At 54.9% G+C, this 22,554-nt stretch overlaps 1 protein-coding gene across 2 annotated transcripts in view; it reads right to left on the bottom strand.

Moving 5' to 3' along the window:
- The window catches only part of FAIM2 (Fas apoptotic inhibitory molecule 2), a 34,409-nt gene extending 14,278 nt beyond the window's left edge, over window positions 1-20,131 (bottom strand). Inside the window, exons 1-11 of one of the 2 annotated variants that reach the window (XM_086713447.1) lie at window positions 19,976-20,131; window positions 16,213-16,408; window positions 13,453-13,553; window positions 12,937-13,001; window positions 12,457-12,510; window positions 6,687-6,737; window positions 6,306-6,345; window positions 5,750-5,787; window positions 5,183-5,270; window positions 4,810-4,905; window positions 3,085-3,138 (exon numbers count right to left, since the gene is read on the bottom strand). In XM_086713447.1, coding sequence (XP_086569573.1) covers window positions 3,085-3,138; window positions 4,810-4,905; window positions 5,183-5,270; window positions 5,750-5,787; window positions 6,306-6,345; window positions 6,687-6,737; window positions 12,457-12,510; window positions 12,937-13,001; window positions 13,453-13,553; window positions 16,213-16,408; window positions 19,976-19,990 — 798 coding nt within the window. In that variant the 5' untranslated portion in view covers window positions 19,991-20,131. Of the gene's footprint in view, window positions 1-3,084; window positions 3,139-4,809; window positions 4,906-5,182; window positions 5,271-5,749; window positions 5,788-6,305; window positions 6,346-6,686; window positions 6,738-12,456; window positions 12,511-12,936; window positions 13,002-13,452; window positions 13,554-15,234; window positions 15,335-16,212; window positions 16,409-19,975 lie in introns of those variants that run through there. The other variant, XM_086713448.1, reaches the window with a different exon arrangement.
- Window positions 20,132-22,554: the final 2,423 nt, after the last annotated feature.

Here is a 22,554-nt window from a genome sequence, read left to right as displayed (position 1 = left end):
TAACAGGGTTGAGAGAATTCGAGAAGGATTGGGAGGAGAGAAAGGAGGAGACAAATTGGAAATACAGGTATCCCTTGCTTTCTGAAAGTTTGAGTTACATTGTTTCATTTTTACCAAAGACCTGTAGTACCTGATTTCGCTAGCCAAAAGAAATCCAAAGAGGATTTTCACTTTTACAAAAAAAATGGCGGGGGGGGGGGGGATAGCATTCAGTATTTGCTTTGCAGGGAGCTGATATATAGAGGCGGCACACCCAATGATAGAGGCAGCATGCACCCCAGACAACGAGTGGCACCCCTGAGCTCCTTCCCTGGGAACTACACCCAGCATCTGGGCATCAAGCCGCCACAGTTTTGAGCAGTGTCTGTGAGCATCTGTGTTTTATCTCTATTTATTTTGTGCATCATGTCAGCAAGATATGTCCTAAGGTAGCAGAAAAACCTAAGAGAGGTTATTTTGGAGGGGGGCTGGGATACTGAAAAATTTTTTCCATAGACATTAGTTGCTTCTTCGCTTATACCATTTCAGCTTACAAAGGTTTCATAAGAATGCATTACTTTTGGGGGAAGCTTATCATCAGTGTAGATTCCCTTATAAGGATTTTTGCTCTAAATGGGGGTGCTGCAAAGGGATGTGGGTCAAGAGTGGTGTGTGTGTGTGTGTGTGTGTGTGTTTCCAGATAGAAGAAATTATAGCCTGTTTCCATGCTAATGGGAATAGTCCAGTAGAAAGGCCAATACTGATGGGGGCGGGGCGGGGGTGGAACAGGGGGGTTGCTGGAAAGAACTTCCAGCCTTTTCCCAAATCCAAGCTAATAGGAGTTGTCTTCTTTGAGGGGGACCACAGGGGTGCTGGAAGTGGCACCAGGCTGGGCACAGAACACCTGGGTCCTATCCCACATCTGCCAACTCTTAACACCCAGGGCTTCGGATGGGGAAAGCAGGTCTTATAACATCAGTGCTGCCGCCTTCCCCGGGTTGTGGTGGAGATCCAATGAGGTAATAGGTGTGAAAGTGTTTTCTAAAATGTAAAGGGTGGGGCGCCTGGGTGGCGCAGTCGGTTAAGCGTCCGACTTCAGCCAGGTCACGATCTCGCGGTCCGTGAGTTCGAGCCCCGCGTCGGGCTCTGGGCTGATGGCTCGGAGCCTGGAGCCTGTTTCCGATTCTGTGTCTCCCTCTCTCTCTGCCCCTCCCCCGTTCATGCTCTGTCTCTCTCTGTCCCAAAAATAAATAAACGTTGAAAAAAAAAAAAAAAAAGAACATATTAAAATGTAAAGGGTGGAACAGATGGCTGGGATTATTTTTACTATTCTAACAACACAAGGGATTATTAAACAAATTTAAGGGATTACTATTCATCCAGCCTTCCTTGTATGTACAGCCTTCCTGTTTAGCTGACATACTGGCTGTGATCTGATCCACAGGAAGCCAAGCAAACTCCCCTACTCTCCACTGATGCTCGCCGTGCTCCCCCTCTGCCCTGCACATTGACCCCTCTTCTTCCATTTGTCCCTGGCAGACACTGTCCTCTGAAGCCTCCCGGGTTCACTTCCCCCCATGTGACCCTGCATTTTTCTTTCCTCTTGGTCTTATTCCCCACCCCTTCCTTTTCATTGAAAGAACTTTTTAATGTTTATTTATTTTGAGAGAGAGAGAGAGAGAGAGAGAGAGAGAGAGCGAGCAGGGGGAGGGGCAGAGGACGAGAGAGAGAATACCAAGCAGACTCTGCACTGTCAGCATGGAGCCCGACGTGGGGCTCAAACCCACAAACCGCGAGATCATGGCCTAAACCAAAACCAAGAGTCCATGGCGCAAGTGACTGAACCACCCAGGTGCCCCTCATTGGAACTTATTTTAAGTAGGTCCTGCCTGGAGGAAAGAGAGTATTGGTGCGGGAGCCAAGAGAAGTTAGTGCTGCATGGTGACCTTTCTGGTTTGCCCGAGATGTAGGGGTTCCCTCAAGCAGTGGGACTTTCAGTGCTCAAACTGGCAAAGTTCTGGGTAAACTGGGAGAAACTGGTCAGCCTAGCCTTGACCAAGGCCACACTTAGTTGATATGCCATCATCTTGCCAGGAAACGGGACAAACCATTTAACTTCTTTGTGGTCCAGTTTTCTCATCTATGAGAGGAAGGGCTTGGAGTTTCACTAGATCCCTTTTTAGTGCCTTCAGCACTAAAACATTCCAACGAGGGACAGGAGGGTCTGGTCACTCCTCCTGCTGGTGTTGGTGTTTACCTTGTGTGCCCCCTGAGAAGAAGAGGTCACCGAGATGAGCTTGCCCACCTGGGCAGGTCCCGGAGCACCATCACATTCAGGTGCCCACCTGAGCAAAGGGCCTGTATTGGGCTCTTCCAGGCAGATGTCTGTCCCTGGCTACCTCCTGTCTCCTGGGCATCTCCCTGGGGCCGTCCCGAGCTCCTCCCCACATAGCCTCATACCCAGAATGGGGCTCTGCAGCCAGACCATCCAGGTTGTCACTCTGGTCCCCTGCTTCCTAGGATGCTGTGTGAACTCGGGCAAGTCGTTTAGGCTCTGAGCTTCGGGTTCCTCATCTTAACCTGATCACAGCAGAAGCTATTTCACAGAGTCATGGTGAGGGTTAAACGCACATGGAGAGCTTGTTGGTGGGGGGAGGTGTTCAATAAATACCGTCATCATCATCACCATCAACACTCTCAGTTTGGTGACAACAACCACGACCACTGGGGATCTCCCTTGCTCCAAGAAGCCTTCCCAGATTTTCCCTAGGAGAGCAATGACTAGCTTAGTCCCCGTGGCCAGGGCACCCTCATTCTCTCACCCCTGCAAGCAGCACTGGCCCTCCCCAGGAGCTAGGGGTGTCTCTTCCCAGCTCTGTCTAACGCTCCAATCCTGTTACCACCTTCTTCCTCCCCTGCCCAGATAAGCTGGTGTATCTCAGAAACCAGAGAGCATTCCCTGAAAGCAGCACTGAGCCTTGACCTGCCCACAGGAGCTTTACAAGGTGTCAGGGAGGAGGTCCATGAGGAAGACGGGGATAGTGGAGGGGCTTGGGGAGGTGATCAGAGGCTGAGAAGGCGGGGCCCCCAGGAAGCCACACTCACCAACGTAAACACGCCTGCTCCCAGAGCGGCATACACAGCGTGGAGCCAGGGCACCTGTGGAGCAGACACAAAATGGGTATAGGGTGACAGGCAGCAAAGGAGGGCTCAGTCCAGAGACCGGGGGATGTAGCACAGACCTCCCTGGTGGGTTCCCTCTCTCACAGCAACCCCCAACCCTCCCCAGCAGTCCTGAAGACGCCCCAGGACAGAGAGGGGTCCTTGATTCTCTGTGCGCTCAGGGTGCGTCTGGGGAGCCCCAGGATAACAGTGATCAGGGAGGGACTGGCAGGGGATCCCAGCTGACATGTACTTGGTGTTCCCTCCATACACAGCCCTGGACTCAGGCTGGTTGAGGGAGACTCAACCTGTTGAACCCCTGCCGTCCTCCCTGCCTGAGTCTGGCCTCAGGCCGCTACCTGCCCCGCAGACACACTCATCCCTGTCCTGCGTGGGGTCTGTCTGTTCCTCTGTAGGGGAATTCCCTAGCTTTGCCTGGAGGCGTAAGGGGCTCAGAGGTCTGTGTGTGTGTGGTGGGGGGATGGGGGGATCCTATGGAATCCCTGCCAGCCGTTCATGATGCGATTGCTTGCAGCGCCCCTTCCCAACCTTGGCCACCCCTAGGTCTCAGGGGCACCCAGCTGGGTGTGGAAACCCTGAAGGTTTCAGCCATGCCTCCCTCCACGGGGCCTTCCCCCAGAAGATTCTTGGAAACAAAGGCATCCCAGTAGCCTGACCTGGATCAGTAAACGGTTCTTTGAAGTTTGGAAGCCACTTCCTATAACTGCCTCTCCCCCATCCTAGATACACAGAGGGCCCCCAGACCAGCTCCGGCCCCTCCCTTCGTCAACAGGATCCTGGGAATTGCCAAGGAAATGCCAGAACCAATCCTGATGTCCTGGACTTGGAGCCAATACCCTGCGGACTGGGGCTGGGCAGGATGGGGTGGGGGGAAGGGGGAGTGGGGAATGCCGCTTCTAGCCTGGCAGAAAAGGGGCAGTGGGGGGACCATGCGCCAGAGGTGGTTAAGAGGAGTCCTGGGTGGGGGTACAAGCACTGAGCCCTTAGCAGGAGTCTAATAGCTTCATCCTCTGGGTTCCCAGGATTAAACCTCAAGCCCCTCCTGTGATGCCCTCGGTCTGCCCCTTCTCCACCTGCAGCACCCTGACTGCCTCAGTCAGCCCTGAGCCCTGTGCTGTCCGAGCTGCATTTCCCAGGGCAGGCTGGACAGCTGAGATTTGGCTGGCCCCGTGGACACCGTAATGGGGTGGGGGTATGCTCAGACCCCCACTGCCCCACCTCCTGCCTGCCTGGCCAGCCAGATTCTGGCCCTCTGGACTTGGCTGATCCCTCAGGGGCCCCAGGAGGTCCTTCTTCAGGGCCCTTCTGGGCTTGGTGGCGCTATGGAGCTCCTGCGCTCCGGTCCCTGCCCAGGGTTTAAATGTGCTGTGGCTTCTCCCTCGGCCTCACCTCCCCCTTAGAAAGGTGAAGCCGGATGTGGCTCATGGTGTGAGCAGATGCCCACGCCTGCCAAGAAAAGCCTCCTTGTTTGTTTGCTTACACTGCCAACCAGCTCAGGGCAGGTGCCAGGAGGGCTGGACAGGATGACAGGCTGTAGGCCTTTGGCTCTGGGCCTTCCCTGGAAGGTGGGGAGGAAACAGCACCCTTGGGAGAGGTGGGGCTCTCCCTCCCTCCCCAGGGGCCCCACTGGGAGACCCGGGGACTCACGTATTGGAAGGGCAGGAGGATGGCCAGGATGAGTCCACTGAAGAAAAGAGTCATGAGCAGCACGAAGATCACACCCTGGCAGGAGGTGAAGTCAAACTGCAGGGATGGGGCAGGTGTGAGCCATTGGGCCAGCACAGAGTGGCTTGGCACTCCTGGGGACCCCTGCTGGGCGGTGTGCTGGCCAGAAGGCTGAGCCCTAAACAGCAGGCTGCTGTCTTATGCTCCCTACCTAGAACCTGGCGTCCCCCCTCCTCCCCTCCTTCAAGTGGCCTCCCAGACTCTACACACCCCTTTCCCCCTCCCTAGCCAGGGACCCAAGCTTGGAGCCCCCCATCCCATAGGCCTTGTCCCGCCCATAAGCCCCAGAGCTGACCTTAGTCTGGAAGCTAAAGACGGTGACTGAGAGGCAGACGAGAGCCGTGATGCCCAGACACAGCAGCACAGATGTCGTGTTGTAGTAGCTGCGGGACACAGGGCCGGGGGGCTCAGCTTCAGGCAGGGGTCCTGGTTTCCCCCGGCCCTCCTCCCAGGCCCACCGCCTTCTGCGGGGACCTGATCCCTCAGCCTCTGGCCCCCAGCCTCTCTCCTGGGTTCTGCCCTCCCCAGCATGCTTAGACTCAAACTCCTCTTTGCAGAGGATGGTGAGGGGTTTGTGCTGGTACCAGGGAGGCTTACAGGGAGTGGTGTGACCACCCAGGCTGGGGTGTCTCAAGCTGCAGTTTGAGAGAGGTCATCTTGCTCTCCTCCATTCCCCACCTCCACCCCTCAACCTGGCCAGGTCCTGCCGTCACTGTTCAACGGAGTGTGCGAGAAGAGGGCTCCAGGCCAGTGTTTCCTGCCTGCCTGGACCTCCACCCTCCCTGAACGCTCTCTGAAGGGGTATGTTCAGGGGCAGCTCCCCTCAGAGAGTGGCCCATTCCCTTCCACCTGTCCCCTTTACCTGGACAGCATCCCAGTGAGGTAGGCCATGGACAGGGTCTGGAAGGAGAAGCAGGATGAGGGAATGCTCCAGAATCCAGCCTTTGGGGGCCCAGTCTGGGCCTCCACTCCTTGGGCACACCCCTCAACTCTGCATCGGCCTTGCCCCCACACATTCACTTCTACAACTCAGGCCTGGTGAGGAGCGTCCTGACAGGCCTGCACTAGCTGTGTTCCCTTCTTCCTTTTGCAGCCCTGCTCTTCCCTCCTCTCTATGACCTACTCTTCTTTATCCATTGCTCTAGGATGCCACATTCAAACCTCTTAAAAACAACATAACAAAGAAAAGAGACAATGGCTGGAGGAGTCAAGGGTGGGGGAGACTAAGCCTATTTGGAAAGAGAGGGTGGGATGTCTTTGTTGTAGAAGGGGGGTGAAAATACCCCGGCCTCCACCAGTCACCTCCCATTGGACATCTGCAGCCCAGACTTCCTGGCCCTGGAAGCACCCCCCCCCCCGCTTCCTCCTCCCACTATGTGCACTCAGCATCTGTCCCCAGCCACCCCCAGGTCACTTACGAAGATGGTCAGGAGAATCAGGTTCCAGGGGAAATGCCTCCTGTAAGGCAAACCACCGAGTTCAGAGGAGATTGGGGGGTGCCGGCAGCCACGGGCTGGGTCACTGCAGCTGGGAGGGGGGGCCTCTGCCTAACCCCATCCCCACTCCTTGGAGCCTCCTCCTTCAGCCACACCCCCAGGTGCCCCCATCTGTCGGTCCACACCACCCTGTTGCCACCTGAGAGGCACCAAGGGAAGGAGGGAGGGGCAGGCTTGATGGAGCCCAGAGGGTAGAGCCCTCTCAGAAGTTCACAGCACACTGGCAGCAGGCAGGACTGGGGCCAGGGCTTTCGAGATCCTTCTCATGTTCTCACACAAGTTGTTCCTCAAGCCGTCACATACCTAGGTCCAGAACAGCAGGCCAGGGTCAGATAGGTGGCGAAGAACACAGCACTGTGAGAAACAGATGGGCAGTCAGCCCGTGCCCCCTGAGGCCCCTCCACCCAGTCCCCTGCTCATTCCACTCTCTGCCCCCCCCACCCTGCCGTCCACAGGCACCAGGTAGTATGATTGGGTCGGGGGAACGGTGTTTAAGACCTTGGTCGTCCTAGAACCTGGCAACGGGCAGGATGGTGGTACAATTCCAAAAGCCAGGAATGGGAATTGGGTGAGCCTGCTTCTGGAAACATGGAGTCTTGGGTGTCACGGACAGCTGACCACCCAATCCAAAGTGGCCTTCCCAGACACTCCCAATACTTCATACAGAAAGCTCGTATACGGTGTTTTCTAGGTGCCAGGCAGAGTGCCAGGTGCGTTATGAAGACTGATATAATCCTCACACCTTCTTGCTCCAGAGTCCTAATTTATCACCACTGCCCCACGCTGCCTCCTTCAGTCCCCTCCTACCTTTCTCACTACATGTAATAACCTTGTTACTTTATTGGTGGTCTACCCTACTAGGCTGCAAGTGAATCAGGTGAAGGGCCCTCATCTGTCCTGCCAGCGCCTGGCACAGGCAGGAGGTACCTGTGGTATGAATTTCGGGATCAGATGGCCATGTCCAGTGGAAGACTGGAAGGGAACTCAGGCACAACCCCAGAGACAGGGACTGAAGATTGAGGATTTTCTAGAGAGCAGGGGAAGTGACGGCCAGTCTGGGAGGTCGAAGATGAGGGGCTGAGGACCCAAGGGGCACGCTCACGCCTACCTCCATGGATGCCACCACCAGTGCATGGTCTCCAGCCCCCGGTGGACCCTGAACATGGCACCTGCCATCCTCGCCCATCTCCCTTCTCACTTTGTCACCTATCCCCCAGAGCAGCAATTCCAACCATCCTCCCTCATTTGCAAACCTCCTGGGCTGCCTTGCTCCTGCAAGGTCTGGCCTGGTGTGTTCCAGAAAGATTTGAGATGGCGTGGAGCTCCCTTGGCCCCCTGCCTGCCACTGGCAAACGTAGTGTCCCTTTCTTCTGTCCTTCCATCCCAGGCCAATCGCCCCAGCCTGGACTCTGGGCCCCACACCCTCAACCGCCCCTCCATGTCTATCTCTATAGCATCACCTTTAGCATCTACCTGCACCTCTCCTCCTACACGAACCTCCTTAACCGCTCTCCATCTTCAACCCAATGTCTTCCCCAGTTCCAGCTACTTCCACTTTATCCACCCTCACAGACAAGCTGCTTGAAAAAGTCGTCCTCACTCACTGTCTCCTTCTTCATCTCCTCATTGCTCCCCAACCCCACAAACTCAGCCCCAGCCCCACATAATGACAGCTGGCTTTGCCACATCCCCGTGGCCTTGTTGAGTCCAAGCGATACTTGTCAGTCCCTGTCTTGCCTAACTTTTCAACATCGGATCCCTCCCATTATTCCCCCGGTTCCAAGATGACACTCTCGGGTCCCCTCCTACCTCCTTGGCCACTCCTTCCCAATCTCCTTCAGAGTATCTAAATTGGCCCAGTCCCTTTGACACAGAGTCCCATCAGGCTGTCTCCCTTCAGGCTCTCGCTGGGGGCTCGCTCATCCACGGGACTCCCTCTAGCAGGCAAATGCTCATGGCTCCCACACCCTCGTTTCTGATCTACGTGTTCCTTCTCAACCCCAGACCTGAATATGCAACTGCCTACTGAGCAGACATGGCCATTCAGAAACGCTCCAAACCCAACAGGTTAGGAGTGAACTTGCCCTCCTCCCTGCCCCTGCTCCCGTGTCTCCTATTGCAGAGGACATCATGCACGTCCAAGTCGCCCAAACAGAGAGCTCAGCATCCTTGACTCTCACCCAGCCTCGCCCGATTAATCACCTGGACCTGCCAATCCTCCTACCCAGGCAGCTCTCAGATCTGTCACCTTCTCTCCATGCCCAATACCACCCTTTTAGGTGGGGCCACCCCTGCCTTCCACCCTCCAAGCTACAGGCAGATCCAACCATGAGACTCCCTTGTTTAAAATTACCAAAGACCTGGCAAGGCCCTGCTTCATGTGCCTCCCTGAACCTACCTCCCTGGCCCACCCTTCCCTGCACTCCGCTCCTCCTCCTCTCTGCACCCTCACAACGTGCCTGCCACACTCTGCTCCTGCTGGAAAGGACTGACTGGCAGGGAAGCCTGACGCCTGGGTTAGAGGGGCTCCCTCCACGCACCACGAACATTCCTCAACCAAGGCCTCCAGGCCTGTTCATCTGAACCCCCACCCGGATATGGCATCTGGAGCGACCTACTCATTTTGCATTCCTACCACTAAGCGGGAGCCTGGCAATGGCTAGGTGGCCTTTAAATACTTCTGGATGAAATGCAAAAGAATAAGGGATGGAGGGGTGGAGATAAGCCTACTGGATTTGGCAAATAGGACGCCTCCATTTTCACCTTCTCCTATTCTTCAGGGGCTCTCGAGTGATGTGGAACAGTTGTCACAGTGATTGAGGGGTTCTTAGTATCGGGGGCCAGTGAAGGACAGTGGAAACATCCTGCCCCAGTTGAGAAACACTCCAGCATGTTCTCTCTTCTGGTCTCACTTGAGTCACTGGTCAGTCACTTGGGCAATAATAATAACGATAATAGCCTTGTCTATGTGTGTCCTGGGTGTGGGTCCTGTCTCCCCGCCAGACTGGGAGCTTCCAAAGGGCAAGGGCCCCGTCTCCTTTCCTCTCTGGTCCACAGTTCCTCAACCCTCAAGACCAGAGGTCACAGGAAGGGCAGAGGGACATGACCTGGGGGTTACAGGGCAGCTTTGGAGCCTGACATTCGCATTCATAGCCCAGCTCTGCGCTCCTATTGTGTGAGCTTAAATAAGTTACTTAATTGCAGAGCTCCGTTTCCCTCCTTTGTGAAACAGGAGCACCGGTACCGGCTTACAGGGGCTGTAGCAGGATTTTGAGGGCGCACAGGTCAAGCGTGGACAGGCCCTGGTACAGGGTAAGGACCTGAGAATGGGGGTTGTTAGTATAATGGGACTGGCAGCCTCCTGGAGAGGCTCTGACCCACCTCTCCCAGCTCTGGGCCTCACAGTTTCCTCCTCCGCCTGCTTCCCCACCCCCGCCCCACAGCCCTGACTCCTTCCCCGCCGCCAGGGCTCTGAGGGAGCAATCAGACAAATCAGACAATAAGGTAAGAGCCCACCGAGGGAGATGACGGGGTGGGGGGGGGGGGGGGCCTTGAGACAGCGGTGAGTGGAAGGCGGGGGCTGGCAGGCTGCCATCCCAGGGGGCAGAGAATGAATCACAGACGTGAAGGAGAGACTCACTGGCATGTCACAGCCTGGGCCCCAGGCCTGGGCTGGAGCCCTGGTCTGTTTACAGAGTGTCAGAACCGGGGAGGGAGGCTCAGGTGGAAGCCGGTCTAAACCCAGTGTCCTCCCCCAACGTATCCCATTCTAGGGCCGATCCTGGACCAGCAGGGGAAGCAGCAGAACATGTAGGGGAAGTGCACAAGACTGTGCTGCTTAGCAAGTGATAACTTCTCTCTGAGCCTCATTTCCTCATCCGTAAAATGGGGATAATCATAGTGTCTGCCTGGTAGGGTTGTTTATAAGGATCAAATGACAAATACCTGTAAAGCACTCAGCACCGTGTCTCACACATAGAAAAAGAGTGGTTTCGTTCTTATTGCTGTTAAGGGCTTGGTACGTTGAAGGAGGTGAGACCCACTCGGTCTCAGACCCAGAAGCAAATTCAGGGGGCAAAGTGGATAGAGTTGAGGGATGGGGAGGGGACCGGGCAGGACAGAGCCACAGGGTGGCTTTCTGGAGAAAAAAGCAGCATCTTGGTGCTGGGATTCCCAAGCACCTCTAAGGTTCTGTGATGCCCCTTAAAAGCACAGGGTCCAGGCCCACTCCTGATTTCTCTCCTCCCCCCCACCCCCACCCCTGAGCCAGGGAGAGCATCTCTGCTTTCTGTCTGGAGATGTTGAGGAGGAGCGTTGTTAAACCTCACCATTCACGGGCGAGAGTCTCATGCCTGCCCTCAGTGGGGTGGACTCTGCCCCACTTCTGAGCCTGCTCATTCCCGGGCTGTCTCCCTGTCGCCATCTGCTCAGGACCTGGAGTCCTGCAGACCCTCCCACAGAAGTCCTGGTGAGGGGCCTGGGGACTCCATTCCAGAGTCCTCAGGGCACCTGAGTCTGCCAGGGGGTGCTGACGTACTGGGAGCCATGCCAACCTGCCATGTGTGTTGGCCGGGGTGGCCGTCCCTGGGGCCTCATTAGCTTTATCATACAGTGCCCCCAGTTCCCCAAGATGCATGCCTCCTTGCCTGGTCTGCAGACGGGTCCTCTGTTCTATGCCCTAAGAAAGGCTCTAGGCGTGAATGTCTCCTCCCCTGGGACTCCCAACTTGACTGAGCCTCCCCTCCACTCCTCTGCTCCTCCGAGGAGCCACCGAGGCCAGGATGGGCCTCCTTCCTGTCAGCCTATGGTTGGCTTGTATTAATTCAAGGCCCACTCGGACTGTTCTGGGCTCGGGATGGTTCAGGAGGCTTTGGGCTGAGCCCACATCTCCACCATACCTCTACCCAGGAGCGGGCCTGGGACAGCTGGAGTGCGCAAGCTCCTTGCCGGGCATTCAGAGCTCCCACCCCGGAAGACCCCCTGCTCTCTGAGATGTGTCAGATTCCCTTACATGGAGCCTTCCAGCCCCCTGCCGGTCTTGTCTCGTATTTACCACATGTACCACGTGCAGCCCCACTCCCACGCTTTTGCTTGAGCCACTTCAGTCTGCATCTGTTGAGGTGCACCCTCTCAAGTGGACTGAGGTGTTGGATGTCTCAGGCTCAGCCCTCCCGCCTCCCCTCCTCTGAATGCTGCTCACTCCCGTGCTGCTTTGTGCCACTCACTACTTTTCCCTACAGAGGTCTCCTCCCCAGTAGCCCCAGTGCCAGTATGGCGCTGGGCTCACAGTAGGCGCTGAAGGAGACTTCGGTGAGAGTGGTATTGCTCTGAGCCCAGGGTAGTTCTGGCCTGGAATTACCCCCAAATGACCCCTAATTGCTCGGACAGGAGGGTCAAGGATCACCTAAGCCACCCAACTTCTCTTAAGTTACCTGCCATGTTCTTTAAAGAATAGAGGGCAAACAGGAGCCAAGTGCCTTGAGAAGAAGGGAGCCTGCCAAGTGGAGTGATTAAGAGCACAAGCCTCAACCTGAATCCTGGATTTGAATCCCAGCTCCGCCACAGACTAGCTGTGTGACCTTGGGCAAATTACTCAACCTCTCTGAGCCTTAGTTTTCTGAGATAATCATACCCAGTAGACTCGAGGATCGAATGCAATACTGTATATCCAGCGCACAGAACAAGGCCCAGCCCTTATTAGGCATTCTGTAAGTGGTAGTTACTATGATTAATAATTCATAGGCATTAATAACAACGTTAATAAGAGTAGCAACATTATCATTAGTGTGGGCCAAGGTGTTCCAGCCCCCCCCCCTCCCCCTCAGGGCCAAGGTCTGGGTCTCTCCAGCCAGGGCCCCAGCCCACCTCCCCTCTTTGTGCAAGCACCAGAACCTATGTCTGTCTTCTTCCCTCCCCCTCAGATCCAAAGGGCCCGTCTGGTCATGCTCTTGTGAGGACAGTCTTCCTTTGGGGTGGAGAGAGCCATGGGCTTAGATTATGTCTGTGGAGACTTCCCACCCTGTGCCACTGAGGGTTCTCTGCGAAGGGGCCTGGAGGCCTGGGGTATACTCACTAGGATGCCCAGTACCATCCTGGGTTGGCCTGGACATAGTCCTTAACGGGGTCACTGCAGAGAAAGGAGGGGGAGAGAATCAGAATCTCCCCTATGTCTCCATTTCCACGTCTGCACCTGCCCCACCACGGTTCCCAGGACTTGCGAAGAAGAAAGGAAGAAGGGATCCTGGTGGCATAGGGAGCCCCAGCCACAGTCCCCGGCTGGGACATGGAGGTACCCGGCTGTGGGGCTGGAAGATCTGAGAGGAATGACCACTTCCCAGGCACCAACAGGCCCAGAAGGTACCGGGTCCACCCCTGCTGGATAGAGGACTCCTCCGTGGGCACTCCCTAAGATTCCTCCCCAGTGTGAGGGCCTCCACTGCCCCACACAAATCTTTTCAGGCAAACATTCCAAAAGCAGTCTGATTCAGGGACCCCCGCCCCAGGCCTTGCCATGGCTGCCCCTAGAAGGTGCTGGTTCACACAACCAACTCACCAGAAGGTAAAGAGAGCCACGACACCCAACGTCACCAGCAGCTGGATCAGTAGGATTGTATAGACCTAGGTTTGGGAGGGAGTTCCGGTCAGCTTGGGGAGCCCCCACTGGAGGCTAGGGAGGCTAAGGCCCCCAGTGAGGCTCAGCGAGTACCCCAGCTTCCCAGTGACTCAATCTACTCTCCAGACCTACATCCTATACCCTCCCCTTTCTTTCCTAGGGGTCACTAGAATGGACCCAGGACAAGGTGAAAGACAAGCAACTTTGCTCCAGAGCCCACCCCCACAGGACAAGGGGCCCCATGTATCTGGAGACAGGTTGAGACAATGAGTTTGGGTATAGCAGAGGGCAGTGGGGTGAAGCACTTCCCAGCAGGTGCTATCAGCTGGGGTCACTAGAGAAGGGGGCACAGGGATGGCCTCTGTAGACAGAGGGCTGGGCCAGGGCCTTCTCAAGGGACACCCTGTCCTCCCCCCCCAGTCCCCCAGTCCTGGAGAGTCGGGAGGAGGTGGTTACCTTTCTGATGAAGACTCGGCGAACTTTCTGGTCGTCCCAACTGAAGGTGGTGAAGAGCTCATGGTCTCCGGCGGGGAATCCGTTCTCATAGCTAGAGCTGCCTGTATGGACATGGGGAGGGCCATGAGGGCTCCCATGTATATAAATCCTGCCCCCAATGGCCACCTGTTCAGAGCTGACTTTTGTCAAACTGGCTCTCTGGACTGGGGAAGCTTTTTTCTCTAGTTCTGTTCTCAAACCTCCCACCCCACCCCATCCCACCCTCAGATCTTTTTCCCCAGCTGCTTCTCCTGAGTCCTGAGAATACACTGTCATCTCCCTACCCCTTCCTTGCATGCTGACTGGGGCTCCCTGGGGGCCAATCCCTGCCATACAAATGTGGCCCTTTTCTCTTGTGTCCCCCACTCTCCTCCCTAAACACACTGGCTCCCTTTAGTGGCTAAGAATCAGAGAGAGACAGCCACTCTCCCAAGGCCACCTAGCACATCTCAGGGTCTAAGGTCCTACCCCTGCCTGCTCTGAGGCCCTTGGGGTGAGAACCAGGGACTAGTTGGATGGGAGAACCTTCTGGTGCCCCAGCTGGGAAGCAGGGCAGGGGGAAGACTGGAGGGGGAAGTAAAGCCAGGACAAGGGCAAGGAGTGGGGTATGGCTGGGGATGAAGTTTGGGGGCCTGGTCCCAGAACTGAGAACCCAGATATCAGGCCTGTGAAAGAGCATAGGATCCACAGTCAAACAGACCCACATGTGGCTCCCTCTTTTCAGACTGACTATCAGCCATCTTGGAGTGTCTTCTGCGATATGGGTCCGTGACACTCACCTCCTGGGGACAAAACTAGATGAAAGCGAAAGCCGATGGCTCTGTGCCTGGTGGGGACTATGCTGCCCTCTCCTTTGCACCCCTCATCTGGGCCATTCCTGAGGCCTCTGCTCTGTTCTCTTCCACTGTCCTTTTAATTCTTGCCATTTCTCCACGATCTTACCCTCCCTCCACAGCAAAAGCGTCAGTCTTGGTCTTTCAAAGCTGACCCTGCATCAAGCTCTTTGATGGCTCCCCACTGCCTTTTACTCAAGTTCAAGTTCTTTAACAAAGCTTCCACAGCCTCCCCCGAGCTCTCAGCCCCAATGCACACTGTTCCCTCCTACTTTTCTCCAGCCTGACTATATTTTTTCGGCCATGTGCTTTCTTGCCTCTGCACATTATATTCTTTCAGCCTGAACACTCATTTCCCCGCCTCTTCACCAGGCTAACTCATTGAGTCTTCAGGACTCAATGTGGATACCCCTTTGTCCAGGAAGTCTTCCCTGACTGCCACACGGATTAGGTAAGCTGCCTAGGCGTCTATCACTGCATCTCTTTCATTGTGTGGTAGTTGTCTGTTTACTTGTCTGTACAGTCAGGCCCGTGGGGGCAACAAGTCTTGCAAATCCATACATCGCTAAGAAATTTAGCACCACTGGTCACAGTGCTTGACACACACTTAGAAACGTTTGTCACATGTTGACTAAAATGAGCGTCCTTCCTGCCCTGACAGTTCCCTGGAAAACACTATTTAAGGCAGCTAGCCCTGGCAACCTGGATATGGAAAATGAAGAAGGGGGAGAGAGGGGAACCCACTGCAAACCTGGGGCCTGGAGGCCCTCACCCTTTTGTCTTCCACTTTCATGTGCGGTCTACATCTCCTGCCAAAGCCCAAATGGCCAGACCACTGAGCAGGCGATGAGGACAGAGAAAGTCCTGTGGGTGTCTGGGGCAGTGAGAAGGACTCACACAAACACCAGACCTTCATTGGCTCTCCAGTAGGTCACGGTGTGGTAGGTCTGCTTGGCTCTGGGCCGAGAGGGTTTGTGGTAAGGGGTGTGGACCATGGTGGCCACTCCCGGTGAGTAGAGGTTCTGTCTGAGGCATTGTTCCTGGGATTCCTTCTAGAATTCTGCTGGGGGAGGGGGGTTGAGGGGCCGCTTAGGGAGGCTGCCGGGGCTGAGGAAGATTTGAGAAGGGGCCCTTCCTTAGCACGTGGGGAGCTGTATGTTCCCAGCCCCAAGGCAAAGCTCCCACAAGCTGCTCAATCTAACAGAGGGGCTCCCACGGGCTGTGATTTTTGGTCTACAGGGAGCTGGCATTCACCTGGGTAAGTGTGCCTATGAATTATGCCTGGCCATGAGGGGCACTAAGGCTGGCATCCATATACCTTCCCCATGTCCTGTCCTCCTGTCCCCAACAAAGGCCTGGAGAAGGGAAGAGAGGTAAGGAAAGTGAGGGTGAAGTGATCCTCAGACCCCTGGCCCCCAACATCCCTGGGGCCTTCAGGGGGAAGTTTTGGATCAGCCCACATGTAAACACGACACCTCCACTCACAGGGAGCCAGCCACAGCTTAATGCTGCCCTTTCCTGTGTCTACTCTGACCTCTCTCCACCCTTTTAATGTACCCCTTTGAGGAAAGCCTTTCTAGAATAGCCCCTGATCCACCCCCTCCCCCTATTTACTCCCTCTATTTGCCCTAGCTTGGTGACTTGAAAAGAATCCCCTCTTCCCCATCCAAGAGTACTATGACAGAAAATATTGTGTCTCTCCCTTTTCATGGAGTCCTCCTTGACCTACTCTTGGAATAGCCCTCCAAATCCCAAGCCTTTGACAACAGAGCCTCATATAACAACCATACAATGCATCTATTTATGGGCAACTTCCTCCTACCCAAGTTTTTCCTCTGGGCCTACCACTCCCCATGATGTTCCAGCCTCCAGGAGCTGAGAGACTTACTAGGATCCACATAGGCCCAGCTGGGATGGAGAGGCACAGCCGACGGGGCTGGGGGGAAGGCCCCTGCCTTCAACCCCTCTCCAGAGGTGGCCTCCTCATAGGAGGGCGGGGCCGAAGGCACTGCTGGAGTCTCCTTCTTCTCACCATTGGCCTGCTGCTGCCCCTCTGTCCCGGGGGCCTTGTTAGCCACGGAGATCTGTGGAATAGAGGCGAAGAGAGACAGTCACCAGGGAAAGGGTGCCTTCCAAGTCCTCCCCACCAGCCCCCAATATCTGGAACTTCCATGGGTACTTTCTCACCTGCACTAGGAAGGGTGGGGGTGCAGACAATAATTTCCCTATTTTACACGGGATATGGATATGGATATTATTCAGCCTTAAGAAAGAAGGAGATCCTTCCATTTGCAACAAGGCTCAGTGAAATAAGCCAGACACAGAAAGACAAAAACTGCGTGATACCAGTTATATTGGGAATCGAAAATAGCCAAACTCATAGAAGCACAGAGTAGAATGGTGGTTGCCAGGGGTTGGGGGGTGGGGGAAATGGGAAGGTGTTGGTCAAAGGGCACAAAGTTTCCATTGTGCTAGATGAATAAGTTCTGGAGATCTAATGCACAGCATGGTGATTATAGTTAACAATACTTTATTGTATACTCGAAATCTGCTGAGAGGGTGGATCTTAAGTGTTCTCATCACACACAAAGAAAGGTAACTATGTGAAGTGATGTTAACTGACTTGATTGTGATCATTTCACAATATACATGTATATCAAAACATTCAGGTCGTGTACCTTAAATATATACAATTACCATTTGTCAATTATACCCCAATAAAGATGGTGGCGGAGGAAGACTCTCCCCCCTCCCTTTTTTTTTTTTTTTTTTTTTTATAGATGGGAGAACTGAGCTCCAGGAGGGTCAGGGCTGGCCAGAGGCACACACTGAAGCTGGAATAAAAACTGAGGAAGGAGAGGGGAAAAAAACTGAGTGACTCGGTCGGTTAAGCGTCCGGCTCATGATTTTGGCTCATGTCACGATCTCACAAATCATGACATCAAGCTCTGTGTTGGGCTCAGGTGCCGAGCCTGCTTGGGATTCTCTCTCTCTCTCTCTCTCTCTCTCTCTGCCTTCCTGCATGCACATGCATGCCCTCTCTCTCTCTCAAAATAAATAAACTTTAAAAAAAAGTTTAAAAAATAACTGAGGAAGGAGAAATTCTTAGGAGAGGCCACCATGGGGCTGTCCCTGGGGCAGAGAAGGGCTGTGTATGGTTCCACTGTCTCCCTGGGGTTCAGGGAAGGGCCTGGCACAGAGTAGGCCCTCAAGAATATTATTGAATGAAAGATTCTTTCATTTAATCTCCCTGCTACCTTGGTGGTTATATTTTGACCCCTGTTTTTTTTTTTTTTTTAATGTTTATTTATTTTTGAAAGAGAGAGCAGGGGAGGAGCAGAGAGAGAGAGGGGAGGAGAGAGGATCTGAAGTGGGCTCTGTGCTGACAGCAGAGAACCCAATGAGGGGCTTGAACTCACAAACCATGAAATCATGACCTAAGTTGAAGTTGGATGCTTAACCGACTGAGCCACCCAGGCACCCCTGATCCCTGTTTTAAAATGAGGGAACTGAGGCTCAGAGAGGAAGGATGACTTGTCCAAGGTCACAGAGCCACACATAGCCCATTGGGCTGCAGAGCCCAGGCCTCATCCACTGGGACTGGCCTCCTTCTGTTGGGCTGGAGATGACACTAGGAAGGTGGGAATGGGTGAGCAGGGAAACAGAGAGGGGTGAGGGGAGATATGAGGAAGAAAGGGGACCATAGAGTGGGGAAAGGGCAAGAGGGCCCTGGTGAAGGGTCCTGTTTTGGCCTCATCCTGTTGTGAACCTCAGCCTCTCTCCCAAACCAGAAGAGAATCACAGACCTTCACTGTTGGAAGGGATCTCAGAAGGTATCTAGCTCAACCCTTTCCTTCATTTGACAGATGAGGAAACTGAGGCCCAGAGGGAATTGTGCCATGGCAGGTTGAAAACTCAAGCCCATTTACACTCAGCTCTGCCCCAGGCCCCAGAGGGTCCACTTAAGCTTTGGGGAGAGGATGTGAGCTGGAAGGGCCTGAGTGCTGCCGCCAGGGAAGGGAAGACTGTGGGGGAGGGGGTGTATGAAAACTGACCGGCAACAAAAAGACTAAGCCTCAGAAAATGAATGGGATTTAGTTCTGGCTTCAGAAAGAATGTGTTAAACCCGAAGGGCTGCAGAGGAAGGCCGCTGAGTTCATTCTTTGCAGGTTGCGTCCAGCTGAGGCAGCCCAGAGGGAAGCGAGCACCAGAACATCTCTGTCTCCACTCAGCCCTAAGGACCACTGAACTGGAAAGTTCTTTTCCATCCTCAGAAAGCCTGTGAGCCAGCTGGGGTCAGAGGCAGAGGAGGCGGGGCGATGTGCTACATTCATTGAGGACAGGAGGCGATGTCAGCAAAGTGACTGGGGTGGGGGGGTGGAATCAGCAGTAGGTGTGGGGAGGGGGCTTTTCATTTTCACCCTGGTGAACACCCCCCAGGCCTCCTTAGGGAAGGGCCTTGAGGAGCCTAGGCCTGTGAGAATGGGGCCCTGGTTCACCTGCTGCCCTCCCACTCCCCAACCTCCTTCCTCATCCAGACCAGAAGGCTCACATCCAGGAAAACCCATTTCAGCCCACCAGAACCAAGGTCCTTTGAAACCAGACCCAGGAAAAGAATTATCACCTCTGACTTCAGCCCTGTCACGAATGGGCCCTCCTCCCAACCCCCACCCTGCCGATCAGCCCCAGAGCCTCCTGGGCCCTGCCCCCCATACACACACACACACACACACACACACACACACACCCTCATTCCCAAGTGAGGTCTGCCCAATGGCAGGAGGTGGTATCACCAGTGACATCATTTTGAGGTCTCAGGAGATTAAAAACAGAGAGGAGGGTCTGAGAGCCCAGGGAAGGATGCCATTGGCTCTGAGGCTCATCTTGGAGAAAGGAAGGGGGAGTGTAGGGGAGGCTCCTCTTCTGTTTTCTCTGCCCAATCCTTGGCACCCCCAAAACAGAGGGCCAGAGGACCCTCCCCCTTTGCCCCAGGCCCTGATTGTTGTATAATTCCACAGGCTGTTGATGTTATGTAACCACACTAGGCCAGCCAAGTCTCTGCCCCAGCCCTTCCCCTCCATTTCAGGCCTAAAACTAGAAAAAAAGAGACGACGTTTTATCTGGTTCCATCTAGTCCCATGTCGAGCCAAAACAAAAACAAAAATTAAAGCATCCTGATGCAGGGTTGCCATAGTAATCCCCTCCCCCCCCCCCCAAAGCATGTGTCCAGATGTGGAATGAGTTGGCTGGGGGGTGGGGGTGGGGGTTTCTGTGGAGGTGGGAAAGATGAGCATAATGTGGTTGGGGCAGGATAGGCACCACTCCTTGGGGCTCACCCAGGTGCCCCCCTATAGTCCCCCCACCACACCCTGGACACCCAGGTTGATTCCTTAAGGGAAACTGGGTACCTGTGAAGGGTCTTGAGATGCCAGAGCCCCTGGGGTGAGAGGGCCTGTTGGGCAGGAAGAGGCCCTGACCTATCACTTGAAATGCGCCTTTTGGTCCTCTGACTGCAACAAGGACCACAGAGGACCTTCGCACAAGCGCCGGGGAAGGATGCTTATAGTGGTCCAGAGAGTTTGCTCGGGATGACGGGGAGCGGGGAGCCAAAGGATGAAGGATGATGGTGCAGGTGGGGGAGATGCCGGTACCTTTCCTTGTGTCATGGTGCCGTCTCTCCGGGAAGGGGTCCCTGAGGCAGGGGCGGCCGCTTGGGTCACAGCAGCCTGCCTGCGTCTCTTCCTTCCTCCGCGTGGGTTCTAGCAACATCCACTGCAGCCGGGCCAGGCGGACCGGAATGTACCATTCAGGCGCAGGAGGAGGAGGGGGCCCGGGGGCGGGCTGGGAGGCTGCTGCGGAGGCCGCTGCGGATTTACAAGCCCGTGGGGAGGAGGAGGCGCGCCGCCCCCTCCCCCGTCCCCTCCACCCTGAACCCTCATCCCGGGACTAGGGAGCGCGTGCTGCAGAGCCACCCAAGTGGATGGGTCCGCAGGGCGGGAGGAGGCGCGGGGACTCCGTGACACCCGACCAGCTGATGCTGCCTGCCTGTAACTGGAGCTGGGTGTCAGGGCCTTATCGCTCCACCATCTCTGCCGCTGACAGGTTCTTTCTGTTCAAGCCTCAGCCTCCCCCTTCCCTGCCTCTGGATGCGTCCCAGATTTCTGTCTCCATTTCCACCTCCCCTCTGATCTGTTTCATCATCCACGGCAGAGTGGGGAAAGTCTCCCACGGCTGGCTCATCTACCCTCCCTGGCTTCTAATAGGGCCCCTGGGCCCTCAGTTCCTATGGGCCTTTGGCAAGCCATATAGGCACCTCTCCTTTGCCTCCATTTTCCCACCTGTGAAATGGGAGCAATGGGCCCCTCCCTACCTTGTCGCAGAGGCCTGGTGTGGGAGGATGCAGGTGCTGGTTTTTTGGGTTTTGTTTTTGTTTTTTTTTCAGCCCTGCTGGACCATCTAACCAGGCCTTTCTGGAGAGGCTTCTAGCTCTGTCTCAAAGCGTCTCCAACTCCCATCCCCATTCCCAAGATGCTGCTTCCTTTCTGCCTCCACTCCTGCCTCCATCACCCCTGCCCCCTTCCAGAGCCTGTTCCCTCCCCTCTCCCAGGCTTGTCCTTGGGAATTGGCCATCGCTGGGCCCAGTTTTCCAAAGCTGCTGCAGTGTTGCTACGGAGTTTGCAATCTCACGAGCTGGGCTGGATTCCCAACTTGATCACCCTCTGGCCTTGTGACTTTGGCAAGGCCTTGATCTCTGTGAGCTGCAGCGTCTCCTATGGAAAGAAAGAGCTCTGTCCATCCTAGATTGACTGTGAGGCACACAGGTTATGGCAGTGGAAGCGCACTGAAGACCACAAAGTGCAGCCAGCATGTGAGTCGTTATTAGCTGAGGAATTAGTGTCTTGGGCCGCTCCAGGGTGAGGACTCTGAGATCTGCCTAAAAGGATCTGAACTTCCTAGGATAAGATGAGAAACCAAGTCCCAATGCACGGATGGCCCCTTACCGTCTGCTTCTCTGTCGTCTCTCAGCTAGACCCACCTAATGACGGTGAGAGAGCAGGGCGCTTGGTGTGCAGCTAGATTATTGAGTTGTGACTCCAACTCTGTTCGCCCTTTGTGTCCCGCCCCCTAGCTACCAACTGCCTACATGCTTGCTTAAGCCGGGGTGTCCCTGTCTAGAGGCTCTCTCAGCCCTCCCTGTCCTTCCCAGCCCTTCTCCTGCCCCCTTCCTCCTGCAAACTGTTGGCATAGTTCCCCCCACCTCCACTGCTGCCCAAGGTCTGCCTGGCCTGCACGCCACCACTGTCCCCCCCTCCCCCCCCCCCCGAATCTGTGTTCTGGAGCAGTTTTCTCCTCCTGCGTGACAGCTCTAGTGGCCACCTCCTCCAGGAAGCCTCCCTGGCCCCTGGTCTGGGATTGATGCTTTTTTCTGTAGTTTCCTAGCACCCGTCACATGACACTGTGGAGTTTCTTTGTCTCCCTGGTAGATTCTGAGAGAACCTGTCTAGCAGTTTCCACGTTGGCAGGGCTGAGAACTGCGGCAGGCATGTGGAATGTACTCGATAAATCCTAGCTGTGACTATTACCCAGACATATGGTGTTACACAGAGCCTGAATTTATGTAGGCCTCAGCATTTTCATGTATTTGCGAATCTCAGTTGCTCCTTCTTTCCCTGTTTACTCCACTCCTGCCACACAGGCCTCTTGGCTGTTCCTTGACAGGCTAAGTATACTGTTAGCTCAGGGCCCTTGCACTTGCTACATCCTCTGCCTGGAATGTCTACAGATTGCTGTATGGGTCACTCCCTCACTCATTTCACGGCTCTGCTCACACATCACCTTCTTGGGAAGGTCTTCCTGATCCTATATAAGTAGGAATGCCACCAATGTACCACCACCCAGTTCATCGGGCAGTCTCTTTCCTGCCCCGGCTTTATTTTATTTCCTTGGCAATTGTGACCTCTGACACATATCTTGTGTTTAGACTTTTGGTCCCTCTTTCTCTTCTAAGCTCTCAGCGTCAGCTGTTAGTATTAGCCTCAAGGAGTCCATAGATGTTGTTTAATGAAATAATTTCCACCCTCATAAGGCAGCTCAGTTCCGCTGTTATTCCTTCATCACGTGTGTCGTGCCTAGCTCTATGTGACACACTGTGGTAGAAGCTTTGGTGGTTCAAAGGGGACTCAGACATGCAGCCTTTCTTCGGCGGGAAAAGGTCCATTCAGAGCTCACC

This window comes from Puma concolor, chromosome B4 (assembly GCF_028749965.1).
Source record: "Puma concolor isolate L17-30 chromosome B4, mPumCon1.1.hap2, whole genome shotgun sequence".
Classification (NCBI taxonomy): domain Eukaryota; kingdom Metazoa; phylum Chordata; class Mammalia; order Carnivora; family Felidae; genus Puma; species Puma concolor.
This window is presented reverse-complemented; position numbering and strand designations above follow the sequence as displayed.